This window comes from Hyperoodon ampullatus (assembly GCF_949752795.1).
Source record: "Hyperoodon ampullatus genome assembly, chromosome: 1".
Taxonomy (NCBI): Eukaryota; Metazoa; Chordata; class Mammalia; order Artiodactyla; family Ziphiidae; genus Hyperoodon; species Hyperoodon ampullatus.
This window is the reverse complement of record NC_136914.1, coordinates 218642411-218657828: the sequence shown is the minus strand read 5'-3', so window position 1 is coordinate 218657828 and position 15418 is coordinate 218642411. Positions and strand designations below refer to the sequence as shown.

The 15418-nt window shown below is 47.7% G+C and overlaps 1 protein-coding gene across 4 annotated transcripts in view; it reads right to left on the bottom strand.

Moving 5' to 3' along the window:
* PLPP4 (phospholipid phosphatase 4) overlaps positions 1 to 15418 on the bottom strand; it is a gene marked incomplete at both ends in the record, with an annotated part of 129925 nt that overhangs the window by 63487 nt on the left and 51020 nt on the right. For 2 of the 4 annotated variants that reach the window (XM_079712899.1, XM_079712900.1), the window contains 3 exons: positions 4107 to 4231; positions 6552 to 6615; positions 11648 to 11738. The exons of 1 other annotated variant lie outside the window; for it this stretch is intronic. In XM_079712899.1, coding sequence (XP_079569025.1) covers positions 4107 to 4231; positions 6552 to 6615; positions 11648 to 11738 — 280 coding nt within the window. The remainder of the gene's footprint in view (positions 1 to 4106; positions 4232 to 6551; positions 6616 to 11647; positions 11739 to 15418) is intronic. One more of the 4 variants, XM_079712901.1, reaches the window with a different exon arrangement.

Here is a 15418-nt window from a genome sequence, read left to right as displayed (position 1 = left end):
ATCCACCACCACAGTGTCATACAGAGTAGTTTCACTGCCCTAAAAATCCCCTGTGTTCTGCCTATTCATCCCTCCCCCACTGGGACCCCGTGGTAATGCTTTTTAATAGTATTTGTTTGGAGTATGGGCAACATGTTTGCAGTTTTGTGGGCCAGGTCTCTCTGCAACTACTCAACTCTGCCATTGTAAAGTAAATGCCTCCATAAACAATACGTAAATGATGGGCATCTCTGTGTACCAATAACACTTTATTTACCAAACAGGCAGCCCACATGCTGTCATCTGCCGACCCCTGGACAACAGTATCACTTTATTCATTCCCACCATTTTACAGAAAAGAAGTTTCTTAATAGCTTGACTTGGCAATAATAAGGTTTTTTGTTTTTGTTTTCAATTTTTCTATCTGAAATCTATCCTCTTTCTGGAAGTTGAAACAGCACCCAATAAAAAGCTGAGACGGTATGATGAAAGACAATCCCCTTTTCAGAATATCCCTGCTTTGAAGCCACATTGCCCTTCTCCACTTTAAACCCCAAGCTTCTCAAAACTCTGAAGGAAATCACACGCTCTCTGAAACTGTGATCTCTGCTTTTCCAGCAAGCGTGGCTTAGGCTGCCTCACAGAGCAAGTCCCATCGCATGGCTACCACAGGGACGTGCCATTTGCTGAAAGTCTGGCACATGAGCCCTTCAGGGCAGTGCTGTTGGACTGCTTATGGTAAACTGAGAACAAGATCTTTTGTTTCCAAAAGTAATCAACGTTTGTTCTTGCGTTCAAAGAAAACCAACTGCTCTGCAGGACAACATGTGGACATCGACTACCTCCCAGTCACCAATTACCTGTGAACAGAACAGAAGCAAACCCACGTTGACCTAGAATGGGGAGTTCGTCTCCGGAGATCCCTTGGTCCAGAGCCCCTGTGTCCACTCACCCAAATGCAACCCACGAAGTTGATTTTACTGAAGGGAGAAAGAGTGTGTACACAAAATGGGAGTCCACTGAGGTCACCCCCTCTGAGGTCTGCCACCTCTTCGGAGGAGCAAAGAGTCACACCAACCACTAGGCTTCCTATTAGCTACAATAAGAAATCCAGAAAATAGCACTGATGGTTTTTCTAAGTGGATATGGCAGCTCCCTGCAAGGCAATCTCTGACCTGTCATAAAAAAGAGAAAGAGATCAGATGAAAATACTCACCAAAGCCTAGAGGCTGGGGAGGATTCTGTGTCTGCCAAGCAGTAAAAATCTGTAACATTATAAGTACATCTTAAGCAAAGGCAGTAATAGCCTCTGTAAAAAACTCGTCTAGCACAGATGGGACATCAGCCTCGCATTCGACAAGGCAGCTGGTGGGCAGACTTGTCAGGGAACGCATTTGACAGGGAGGGTGAGCCTCTGAAAGAAACACTTCCGCGGGGCCTGGCCTCTGCTCTTTGTGGTCCAGCAGTCTTCTAGCTTGAGTTAGTCACGTAAGACCTATTTCCCTCCCAAGTTCAAATGCAACAGAAGCTACGAAATTGTGCTGCAGTCCTCAGTTAACAGTTCAAAAGCCAGGATTAAGGTTTTCCCACAGGGTTTCACTTCTTACTGCTTATAATATTTGAAGCCCCTTGAAGCTCAGCACCAGGTCTTTGGGAGAACAGAACATGTCTTAAAACAACAGAGAACTTGAGTGACCCCAGAAGGATACAGATGGAGGCCAGACAGAAGCGGACCCCAGGTGAATACCATCCCAGGTACCTCTAAACAATGCCAACACAGGAATCCCTGACAGTAAGGAGATAGGAAATCAATACTGCAGGCATTCCTCCGGCTGGCACCTACACTGCCTCCAAAACAGACTCACTTAAAACAAAACATGACTTCAGAGAGGAAGAACAAACTCGGACAGGAAGAGATAAATGAATGTGTGACCTTAAATAATGGGAGTGACTGCAGCACCCTACACCGTCATGCAGGCTGTGCCCCTGGCAATACTAAACTCAGAGGGCATTTTAGGAAGCATGCCCAGGAGCGTGCTTTCTCTCAATCTCCCCCATGACTCCAAAGCCAAACCCTCTCCATGAACCAATGTGTTCAATCTAAGTCTCCTTTTTCTTTTCTCAGGGCTGCTGTGACAAATTACCATAAACCTAGTGGCTGAAAATGAAAGAAATTTCTTCCCTCACAGTTCTGGAAGCCAGAAGTCCAAAATCAAGGTGTTGGCTGGGCCACAGTCCCTGTGAAGACTCCAGGGGAGGCTCCTTCCCTGCCTCTTCCAGCTTCTGGTGGCTCCAGGTGTTCCTTGGCTTGTGGCTGCATCACTGCAATCCCTGCCTCTGCCTTCACGTGGCCTTCGTCCTTGCATCTCTAAGTCTCAATGTTCTTCTGCCTTTCGCTTATAGGGACATCTGTCATTGGACTTAGGGCCCAGCCTAAAGCCAGGATGATCTCAGCTTGAGATCCTTAATTACATCTGCAAAGACTTTTTTCAAATAAGGTCACATTCACAGGTTCTGTGGGCTATAGGACTTGGACATATCTTTTTGGGGACCATTATTCAACCCACTAAAGTCTCCAGCAAACTAGAGGAGAAAATGAGTTATTTATTTAAATGAACGTGGGCTGTGAACACCTTGTTGTATTTAATCACCTAAAGTCCAAGACACGATCGTGTTAGAGGTGGGCATGAAGGTCAGCTAAGTGTCCTTGAAGAAGCTGCTGAGTCTGTCTTAAGCTTCACTGTCCCTGTACACAAAGTGGGGACAACCGGACCTGGCAGGGCTGTGGCACAGGTTGATGGAGATCCACTTAGAGGGCCGGGCACCTCTATATTGTTGACAGGCCCTAATCTCTAATGACTCTGAGCAAAACACCCAACAACCACTCTGCAGGAAAGGCCGTCCAGTTATTCCCTGATCCAGCCACTATCAGGGTATGTATTAGGTACTTAGAAGAAAGAGAAAAGATTAAGGTAACAAGCTTGCCAAAGCTAAACAACGATCAGACCTGTGGGGAATCAAGGCCTCCAGGTCAGGAGAGCAGGCTGTCCTCTCCCAGGTGGTCACCTGTGGGCCTGCTTCCTCTCCAATGATCCCAGAATCACCAATCTAAATATACAGCCTGCCACTACCCATGGACTCCCCAGGACATGAGCTGTGTCTCACTTATCTTTGTGTCCCCAACACCTATCACAGTCAGTGCCTGGCACCTAAGTCACTCAGTAAACACTGAAGGAACGAATGAAGACACAAACCAGAACACTCTGGGAACCTCAGCCCTGAGACTAAACAATGCATGGATGACTGGGGTTTATTTGAAGCATGATACCAAGTACCTGACAGATACTGAATGGACTAAATAAGATAATGTACCTTAACATCTGGGCGTGGCAGATGATCCAGAAATGTCAGTGATCCTCATCTCTTATTTTAACCCTCACTCCAACCAATAGCGGAGGCCTTATTCCCACTTTACACAGCAGGAACTGAGGCACAGAGAGGTTAAGTCACAGAGCTAGGACCTGGCAGAGTTAGGATTTGTCACACTTTAAAGACCTGTATGCTTTGCACTATACCACACTGCACCTGATTCATGTTATTTATTCTTTGCTTAAGGCTGGTCCCAGCTCACATACCCATAATCAGACTATATATTAGGGAGGGTGTATGTTCATTTATATATATATATATATATATATATATATATATATATACACACACACACACACATATATATACTATATGTTGGTACACACACACACATACACTACCTTCATTGAAGGAGTAAACTAGACAGAACACTGAGCTGAAAGGCATAAGGTCCCAGGGAACCTGGTTAATTCCCTTACACTGTCAAGTTCTGATTGGTACTGCCAAAGGGTAAAGTGTCACATGTTACACTCTGCCAAGTTCACAAAAGCAACACATACGATGTTTTGTAAACTCCAGAGCCTTGTCCTCAGGCTCATTATTTCCTATTAAATATCTTGTTTCTAAGCCAACCAGTGAAGAAAAGGGAACGGTGCTCGACCTTCGTGTATCAACTCTTTTCTCTCCACCTAAACTCCCGAAGAAAGTGATCAGGAGACACGACCCAGGAATTAGAGTGTCCCAGCCACTGAACTTACAGGAGGAATGGATGCTGGGGAAGCTTTTGCGGCCCTCGGACACCAGATCGGGGTCACCTGTGCAGTGCATTTCCGAGTTCATCACTCCATCTGGAAAGCAGCGGTAAAAGAAATCGGGGCGAGGTCTACAAAAGACACCATGGACATTTTCAATATAAAACGCTGCCATCACAAACAAACCCCAAGCTAACCCCGCTGTCCCCTGCTGTCCTAGCTCCTTCTGCTGCCATCAACAGCGCAGCCTGCCCCGCCCCAAAGACACTATGGGCTTAGGCAAAGCTCAGGCTTTGGGGTCAGAGAGATCTGGGCTGGAACTCCCACTCTGCCACTTACTAGTTTCATGACCTTGGGAAGGTCACGTAGCCATCCCCCACCCCAGCCTCAGTTTCCACATCTGTAAACAAGGGAGATCAATACCTACCCAAAGGTGAGGTCCTGCAGGTCAAGTGAGATGACTTCCAGGAGCCACCTAAGCCCAGGACCGGCGGAGTAGAGGGTAGTTCCTGCCTCCACCTATGGGTCCGCTACTCGGAGGCTGCTTCCAGGACCCAAGCCTCCAGGCTCCTCGTGGCCCTGTAGCTTGAATTTGGACGGCCAACTGCCTGCCCTTCCTTAAATAGCAGGTCTCACTTAACCTCACTGAGAGGACCTGGAAGCTTAGCTCCAAGATGCAGAGCACACGGTCGCCAGGTCGGCTCCTGGTCCAGGTTGCGGGGGAGGCTCTACAGGGAGGCGGTTATAAGCCGGCCCCGAGGCCGAACCTCCTGCCACAATCACGGCTAACGTGTACTGAGTACGTACTGCATACCAGACCCAGCACTAAGCACCGTCCATGGGTGCATGTTTTCTTAAATTTTATTTCCTTTTAAAATTTTTATTGGAGTATAGTTGCTTTGCAATATTGTGCTAGTGTCTGCTGTACAGTAAAGTGAATCAGTTATATGTATACACAGATTCCCCTCTTTTTTAGATTTCCTTCCCAGTGAGGTCACCACAGAGCACTGAGTAGAACCCCCTGTGCTAAATGGTAGGTTCTCATTAGTTATCTATTTTATACATAGTGGTGTATATAAGTCAATCCCCATCTCCCAATTCATCCCACCCCTCTTTCCCCCTTGGTAACCGTAAGTTTGCTCTCTACATCTGTGACTCTATGTGTCATACGACTCTTATGACAACCCTGGGGCAGGCCCTCAGACCTCCTTCATTTCACAGGTGCGAAAATGAAGGCTCAGAAAGATTACACTACTGCCCAAGGTCACACACAACCAGTAAGTGGCAAAGACAAGCTCTGAACCCCAGCAATTGGATTCTTGTACCTACACAGCTCACCCCATGCTTGTCCACCTCACTCAAGTGTGGATTCTCACACAGATGTGTGATGGTGAATTACTTCACATTAATTCAACTAACCTTTGCCGAATGCCTGCCGTGGACAAGGTCTTGCTAGCACTGTAAACACAATCCCCCTTTTCTGTACATACTGGGTTACAGTTCACCCAGACTGACTCACTGGTCCTCCAGCTCTGGGATCTGGGCCCAATAACAATCTATCGGTATCTGTAACATATCAATTATCAGTAATCTATCAGAACTGCTGGCTTACAGTCTCTCCCCTATGTGGCTAGTGTTTCTCCAAGTGTGGCTATTCACCTACTGAACCAGAACCTCAGAGCGGACACGGCCTGGGAATCGGCATTTTATCAGGCCCCACAGCAACTCTAAGCCTGGGAAGTTGCAAGGACACTGCGGCCCCAAGCCATGCACTGCCCAATCTGTAACCCTCTTCTGCCTCCTCGATGCCTGGCCAGCACCATGCACCAAGTATTTACATGATCACTGATACTGAGGTTCCAAGAGGGGAACCAACCTGTCCAAGGCCAACAGCTAGTCAGGGCCAAGGTCAGGTCCTGAATTCGGGCCTTTTGACAGTTCGTCTCTACAGAGATTAGCTCCCTGCCAGAGCGGCTGAGGGAGGAGGCAAGATAAATGGAGAAGAGAAATCACTTCCCAGGGGAGTAAGAGAAATGTGCCATGAGCCAAAGCTCAAATGCCAATCCATATTTCTTATTCCAAAGAGACTGATAAAGAAGAAAGCTTATTTATTTTTTGGAGGCCAAAACTGGCAAGTGAGTGGGTGTCCGGTGAGGCCCTGGAACATCAGTGGATGGACCAGAGATGCCAGCAGTGAGTGGGCTTTGGTCCACGAGAAAGTATAGTCAGTGGATACTGCTTTACTATTGATGCCCTGCTTTCTGAAATACTGAGTTCGTAATTCAAAGGAGAGGAAAGATCTGTGTTGAGGACAGAAATCTCAGAAGGACAATAACTTAAGGGAAAACCAGAAGAGCTCAAATGTGTCCCATCCAGTGTCCTGTGGCCAAGGCTCCTACGTAGACAACCTTGAGAATCAAAGTCACTATTTGTTTCTTTTTTGGAACTTACCTTCCCACTATTAATTTAATAGTGTTTGTGCAGACTCCATTCAAAGCAAGAGCCAAGGACACGGCTACAAAACAAAACCAACAGACAGAAAAATAACCAGCAGGCTCGCAAATCAAAACCATCATCATCATCGTTATCATCATCATCACCATCACCTCTGTTCCATCATACTACTATTTAATTTATGACCATAGAAATATAAGCGAATACTCTAAAAAAGGGAGGCAAGTTTGAGCAGCTAAAGGAAAATGTAATTAGAACAGGACTTTGGAGAGTGACTCAAAAAATTCCAAGCCCCTGTGACATGAAATTGATCTCCCCTCCTTGAATGAAATTTTCAATATCACTGAGAAGCCCATCTATCATGTTCTGGCCTGATAGGAACAGATTTAATAGGACAGCACGTAGAATCCCTTTTACTGGTAGCAAGAAACATAACTTTTTTATTTCCTTCTGGCAATCTTCGCAGACACAATTCTAATCAGAGCAGCTGCTGGAATCCTACTGCAAGTAGGACGTGCCCACTCAGCCGTCACCTCCTTGTTGACCCATCTCCTGCTGACGGCTGTCCACTTGTTATCAAACAAATCACCGTTTCTGAGAAGGTGAAGTGTCCCCAAAACCTCGTTCGCTTTTGAAAAGATTTGCCCAGGTGGTGCTTCCTGCCACCTGAAACAGTAGGCACTTCTGGATTACATCCTTTAAAAATAGACAGCACGGGGACTTTCTCCCAGCAGCTTGGAAGGACTTTGCTGGATGAAGCACAGATCGTCCAAAGGGTGCAGATGAAATGAGTCATGGAGCTTTCCCTGCAAGGACCCTGCACCTCTCTCCTGTGTTTATCAAGACTGCACAAAAGGCAAGTCAATGCGATGGAAGGCCAAATGCTTTGCATAAGCAATAAAAACCTACTGATGCCCCGTTCCATTGCTTTGTTGAATAATAAAGCATATGAGTTACGATTTCCCTCTGGCAAGTATTAACTGTTCGATACTAGCTGAGATTTACGTAAGAAAATAGCAGTGGAGGGCCATTATCGGAAAGGAGCTGCCCGGAGCAATTCATGGTCATCAAGGGAGACAAATGAGTTATTCTACAAACAGAAAGTACTGTGAACAGTCAACAGTCACCAAGGGCACAGGCCGCTGAGGTGGAGACAGAACCCACCTGCTTTTAACAAGTCATAGGAGGCAAAGAGAACGGGAGGGACCAGTTCAAATGAACACCTTTGTCAAAGGGAAACTAATCCCCTAAATGCGGGATGGGCAGCACCGCCATACCTGACTGTGGCAGCAAAGGAGGGATGGGCCACCGGGGTGGAGAGCAGAGGATGAGTCGGCAGCGCGGCACCACCTTTAAAATACCGAGCACGCAACTGGGGCATATAAACTGGAAGCAAGAGTGGGGGGACTTGGAGAGATATGAGTACATTCTGCACGCACAGATCCCTCCTTCCTAAAACGCGGGCTTCCCTTCTTTCTCACAAGCTCAGAGCACTGCTGAGAGGTCTCCTTTGCAGAGAGGAGGGAAAATTCCCTGGGCCATCTTCACTGCAAAATTCTCCCAGAGCCACGACAATTAACAGGCTGTGAAATAACCCTGAGATGACAGAGGTCTTTTCTTGTCAGGGCTAGTCCAGCGGGCTCACTGTTGTGTTTTCCCAGAGGGGCCAGACTCTCTCGTATCCTGGTCCTAGCACGGCCTCTACACAGAGAAGGTCTCTGGGACGAAGCATCACTAGCTGATCTCCAGTGCCCTTGGGGAACTTCAGAGACTGCTACATCAATCCAGAAACACCATACACGTCCTCAACCTCTGCACCGGCTGGGTTTACTGGAGCACAGAGCAGTTCTCTGAAAAGCTTCAAGTAGCTGAGCTAGAAAATGTGTGGATGTGATATAAGCACCAACAGCTGGCAGCTTCACTCTCTGATCCAAAAGCCTGAAGGAGACAGAAGAGAGTGGGGATCTGGAGCGACAATATTTAGGGTGGAAGTCATTGCAGCCCTCCGGAAGTAAAATGAACTGATTATTATGTTCATCTGAATAGCACAACCCCCAGGGGGACCAAGGTAGGGGACCTCTCACTGATACCAGAGGGAAGGCTGGGCTGAGATTAGATGCGTGACAGGCTGGCCAAGCAGGAAATGAATGGCGCCAGTCATGGGGGCAGGGGGTGGCTTGTTGATTAACAATAACCCAGGGGGTCTGGTTCCTAAGGGCTGTGTTTACAGCATCCCACAGCACTGCGGGCTTGAGAGAAGAGTCAGAAAGACAAGCCAGACTGTGTCTGATAAAGAAATTCAAAGCAGTGTGTCATGTGAGTTGGCCTGCAAGTGGCCTATATGGAGGGCACTCCTGCTTATAAGCACCCCAGAGCATTAAGAGGGGCTTTTGTTGCTGCTACTTTTATTGTTGGGAATTCAGCACCACAGTCCTTCCAAAACAGGGTTCTTGGGTTTCCCTGGTGGCGCAGTGGTTGAGAGTCTGCCTGCCGATGCAGGGGACACGGGTTCGTGCCCCGGTCCAGGAAGATCCCACATGCCGTGGAGCGGCTGGGCCCGTGAGCCATGGCCGACGGGCCTGTGCATCCGGAGCCTGTGCTCTGCAATGGGAGAGGCCACGGCAGGGAGAGGCCTGCGTACCGCAAAAAAAAAAAAACCCAAAAAACAAAAAAGAAAAACCAGGGTTCTCCGTTTTACAGACCTGGCTGTTCTGCAGCCAAATCCCTTAGAGCCCGATGCTGGGTAGGGCAGGCCTCACTTGTCCAAGAGCAGATGCACAAGGGGGGCTGCTGTGGACAGGCAGATGCGGGGAGCTCTGGGGGCTCGGGTCTGCTGAAGATGCCTGGGTAAAGAAGGGACCTCAGCACTACACCACCCTCACTGCGAAAGTCCTGCATCCCAGGTAACGGTGGAAAAGCTACACCTAGTTTTCTGTCCTTGGTTTTTAAAGATCACTCTCCCCACCCCCTACTTCCAAGGCTTCCTAAAAGCAGCAATTTAAAACAAACTGTGTACAATGGGAGGTTCTTCATCATTTGTACAAGGCAGGCGCTCATTTATCTAGGCAAACAGAACATCCAATGACTCCGCCTTCTCTGCTAACATATAGGAGGCCGGGTATGGGGTGCAATTTTGAGATGTCATCCTAAGGGAGATTTAGCTGAGAATGAAAGGTCTAGGGAAAGTAACTGTAGGCTACTCACTGCCATAACAACAGCCCAGCTCCAAAAGCGGGCAGTAAATTATAACCATAACCATGAAAGACAGTTCCTACCCACAGTCACATATCTCGGGACTCCGTGTCAAGGGAGCGACTAGAATAACAAGTGAAGCAGAGGGATTTCCAGGTCAACTGAGAGGGCTCCTAAAGGGACATGTGGGGGACCGCAGTGATATCTGTCCAGATGCTCGAGCCACATGTGGGAGGGCACCTACGCCCTTCCTGGAAAACCTGACCTTTCCAGCACCTCAGCTGAGGAGACAGAGACCATGTGACAACCAAAGCTTCAAACCACAGTTAAGCAGCCGGGGGTACACACCTGACTTCAGGGAAGGCATCCACAGGCTGGCCAGAGACTCAGGACTTTTGTGTCCAGGCTTGAGAAACGAGTCAAGCCAGAGTCTCCACCTGGGAAGTCTAGACCACAAGATGCAGTGAAACTTCGAGGTGGCACTGGAGATGAATGGTCATACAGGTGTGGGCCGGGGGCACCCACCACTGCAAGTCCAAACCTCACACAGACCAGAGGTGCAGGCAGCAGAAACGCCATCCAGACAGGAGACTGGGGCAGGGAGTGAGAGGAGAGGAAGGGCACATCACACAGAGGAGGGGCCGTGAGGTGGCAGGGGCACCTCCACCCCTTGTGGCCTGGATACCTACTCCGTCCCCACGAGGCTCCTCTGTCCTTCTTTTCCCTATTCTTGGATGTCTGTGAGATTGCTTGTTATAGCCCTGTAACCAAACCTCTAATTTATTTGATGTAATTTCAGAGGAATTCTGTTCTTCTCAACTAGCCAGAGCCTAACTAAAGCCTGATTATGTAAGAATGTTCCCTGTCCCTTTACTGCTCTGCATTCCCTAGATCTCACCCTCACCCTCCTTCCCTTACAAAGAACAAGGGAGACCATGTTTCGTTACATTTTCATTTCCTCAAAGCTCAGTAATTAACAAACATAACCTTAACTTAAGAATCTCATATTTCCAGATTTACTACCTAACTGAATGGTGAGCCTATACAACACACCGACAAACACAACGTGTGTGACGGATTGGGTAAATTTAACGTGTCATGTCAAAAAATAAACCTAATTCAGTTTTCCTAACCATCAAAAAGCTAAAAACCTGGCCTCCAGGTAGTTTATTTTGGTTGCTAAACAAGCCAAATAGTTTTGCTTTCTCTTAATGCTGTCATTTACTCAGTCTTTTGATTAATATGCAGATCAGAAAAAACAAGGGTTTAACCCTAAAAATGTCAGACTCATGTCACATGCAGATATGGCTCAGCTTGGGGAGAACTGATAACAATGGTGTTATAATCAATGGCAAAGATTGGAGCATTCTTTACATAATAACAGTTGATTAACTGCCAAAATGTCCCCAAACTGAAGATGAGTTATGGAGTTTGTTTCCAATTTATATTATATTTTACATCTGCTTTTGCACATTTTTGCCTCTAGCCAATGGTGATTGGTCAAGGAGTCTGTGGTTGATTTTTGAATTGCCCTTAACTATGGGCCTATTAGCCACAAATGTGGGGTTGGACAGTCAGTGGTGACAAAGTTTCAGATTCACTTTCCCTTACAGCCAAGAGCTGCCCTTCTGGTGTGCCGGGGAAGCACAGAGCTCTGATGGGGAGTCTGACACTCACTTTCAGCACAAGGGGCATCGGCAATGGGCTGACCCTGAAGATAAGGCACTTACCACCCGTGCACTGGTTCTTCTTAGGGGTAAAAGTTTACCTTGTCTTGTGTTTCCAAACTTAATTTGACGAAGAGAAAAATCAGCTGGGTGCAACTGAGACTTTCAAAATCTAGCGACCTCAATAATTAAGTTCAGCCCCATCCCTTAAAGCAGGAACTGTGAATACTCTACCTAGGACGGCTTCCTTAATTTCAGTCTTGTCTGTTCGCCGGATAATTTTCACCACACAAATAACAGCCAGAGGTGTGAGGAAAGAAATTGCCTGGAAGAAACAACAAAGAATCCCCTATGAGGACAGCAGTTTGCTATCAGAGGGCTGACTGATAACCAGTTCCAGTTAGCTTCGTTTAGACTCACTAGTTGAATGATCTTACTGAACTCCTGACCTCAAACGAAGAAGGATTTATATCTATACTTAGAGACTCCACAGACTTGAAAAATCAGAGGTCTGATTATGGGTTATAACTGATTTGTAATTGCTGGGAGCCACGTTTCAAGTGGTGGCTTTTTAAACAGAAAAGAACAGTCCATAATTATAACAACCCATCTTTGTCAGTAACCCTCCTCCCGTCCTCCCCTGCAGAGGCGTGGAAGAACCCTTGGCCTCCCAGCCTTAGCACTCTGGCAACATGGGAGCACATGGGACTTGCTTAGAGTCGATTGATTCATTCCCCTTTGGTGTTCTTTTGTCGAATATTCATTTCCACTGCAAAGCAGAGGTTAGTCCTTTTCCGTGAAGTCTCTCCTCTTCCCTTCCTCCATCCCCTTTCTTCCCCTGGACCAAAGCACTTGGGAGTGCAGTAAGTGCTTAATGAACCAAGCTGGTGGGATTCAGACGCAAGCGGCACTCACTACTGAACCTTCTACGAGGCAGGAACTATGTTTGGGTACCGTCAGGTACTGGAGTCTCTTAAATCCTCACGCTGGCTTTGTGACAATTCTTTGCCAAGCTTGGGGACTACATGAGATGCCCAAGGACACACAGCTGGTGAGTAGCAAGGCCAAGCTTTGGAGGTCAGGTTTTCTGCCTCTCAAGTCTAATCTTTACTCAGCATTGTATAATTAGTACACTGTTTTCAACATTCCAACAATCAAGAAAAAGGTATTTATGTTATTTCCTTATGATTATAACGTCTCAGGATAACAATCAAAAGGGATTAAATATCTCGCAAATCTACGATCGGCTCACGGATGGTGGTGGGAGCGGTGAGGTGTGTCACTATTAGCCAACAGCGTTCCCACTTTGGGAAATCTCCACCTGGGCTCTAATCGGTGTCACTTTTTGGAGAGGGGGTTTCTAACAGGACTAAGGCATGGCTAGAAGATACTCTCCTTTTTAAAAAAACAGGATTCATCCAAATGCACAGAGTCTTTCAAAATAATTTCGGATGCCCTGCACACTTGCTACAGCCAGACTGCCAGAGCTCAGAGCGTCTTGGGGACTCCTCTTTGGGAGCTGTCTTCAGAGACAGTTCCTGAGACATAAAAACGCTTCTCCTTACTGACTGGTCTCTCTCTGACCCACAAATGGTTAGTAACCAGCTTGATGAGCCTCCTTATCGGCAGTGGCCCTGAATGACTTGGCTATTAAAACGCCACATCAGTAAGTCCTATCACCACGGAGGGTATTCAGAAGACTGTGACACGGTCTAAGGGCAGCTGTACAAGAGAAGATTCAGAACCGAAGCAGAGGATTTCCCCAGGGGCGGCTCAAAAAGGCAACACTCGCTTGTGAGTTAAGAGTTCCAGCAAGTCTGTGAGTTTCCACGCGTGCCTGGGTGGCTCTCACACCTGCATACCTGCCGCGCTTGTCACAAGGCTGCGTCCCTCAAACACTCATACAGGACAGGTCTGGGAATCTACACTGTGTAACAAGCATCTCAAACGATGCTGGGGACTGAGAAACACCGCATCAGTTTTGACTCACACATTCAGTGTTTAGAGAGCAATGGCTGAAGCCCCTCCTTAGGTTAAGTCCAAAGTTACGGTCGAGGTCAAAGATGTCCTGAGCTTTCGGTTTCCTCTCACTTTGGGCACCAGAGACCAGCTACCACCCCCAAACAGGAGAAAGCAGCTCACTGAACAGTGAACAGTGCTGCAATGACCCCCCCGACAGTCAAACCTTAAATATGAGAATGGAGAACTGAAGAAAATACTGTAGGACAATCCCAGCTGGCACAGTCTGAGGTTATTAGACAGAAATGGAACCGCAGAGAAAATATGAATCGGGAAGACTTTTCCTCCAAGGCTCCAGAGGCTGCCTCCAGGAGATGATCCCGAGCAGGACTGTGGTGACCAAACAGGAGATGGGGCACCGTGTGGGAGACCGCGGCTCCAAGCCCGGGAGTCGGAGCCAGGGAAGGCATCAGAGCTGCCTGGTGGCTCCAAGCTCACAGCTTCAAGGCCAAGGGGGTCCCTCTCAGCACTGCTCGCTGCCTCAGCTCTCCCGCTCTTAATTACATCCCCAACCAGACAGCACTTTAACTCTCCTAGGTAGATGCACGTTGGTCTGTCTTCTAGAACCAAGGACAAACTGCTTCCTGGGCCAAGGCTAAGCACCAGGAGGGCCCAGGGCTTCCCATCTCACGAGCTTCGCAGGTGAGGAATAGCAGCCATCAGGCTAGGGTCCCAGCCCCCGCCCAGGCGGCCGCAACAGAAATGTCTGCACGTGACTGTCAGAGGTCTTTCTCTGCTCCTCTCATGCTAACGACATCTGGGTTCTGGTCTCGCTCCTTCTTCCTGGAAACGTATCTGCCGTATCCTTGGGACAGCGCAGTCCTCAGATCAGGACAGAGACTTACTTACGTTTACCACCTGCTGCCCCCAACTTTTTATAACTCTCTTTCAACCAGAAGTTGGAATTAAGAGATGAGCCCCAGAAGCCAACACGTTAGGAAAACAACTTCCTCCAGGGCAAAAGCACCTCTGAACCGAGTGAAAGAATGCAGAAAAAAGAAGCACCCCACTTTCACTCAGCAAACCGGACTGAATTAAACCGATGCCCGCCCCTTCCACGTTCTGACAAACACCTTTAGAAGGCACCGTTCTGCTGCCCAAGCCCATGGAGGAGATGAAGACGGACACAGAGACACAGGGGTGGGAGTGGTTACTTCTACCTCCAAACAGGTGTGGAGACGGAGGACAGAAAGGGACAGGCAAAATTTCCCCTGGGATTGCTTCCCTTAGATTAATGTTTCCATGGCTTAAAAAAAGTTGGAAAATCCTGGGAATGGCCCAGTGGGAAGACAGTGAATCGTCTGTGCTTATTAAATGGGACCCAAGAGAGACCAGGACAATGAACTCCAGCCACTCACTGCTTCAGGATGCAGAAAACACACTGAGCCTTCTCTGTGCTTGAGTTTTCCCCACTAGTTATGAGAAAAGGGCTGCTCTTCTGAAAACTCACTAATGACATGGTCTGTTACAGGCACTTCGTGTAAATTAACTCATTCAATCCTCACAGCGACCCTATGAAGCAGGCTCCTTACTTAATGGATGGAAAACTAAGGCACAGAGAGGTTAAACAACCTGCTAAAAGTCACACAGCTAATAAGTGGTCAAGTGGGAATTTGCACTCCGTCTGTTTAAGTCAAGCTCTGTGCTTCTAACCCGTGCTGTAGCAGTTCTCACCTCAAAAGCAAGAAGCGTTAATAAAACATGGTAAACACCTTTACTCTGGCGTTGAGGAAGGAAAGAATGGGGCGTGTTTCCAGGAACATGGATGAGTCACAGAAGTGTTCGTGGCAGCTGTCATGGATTAAGCACCTACTATGTATTCGGGCCTTTCCTCACATTGTCTAATCCTCTAGCTACTCCGTTGGGGGAAACATCCTCCTTGTACAGAAAACAAAACTGGAACTCAGGGAGATAAGGGAACACACAAATGCATGCAGCTACTGGGACCCTGACGCTCCAATCTGGGCTGCCGTGCTACCTGGGTTG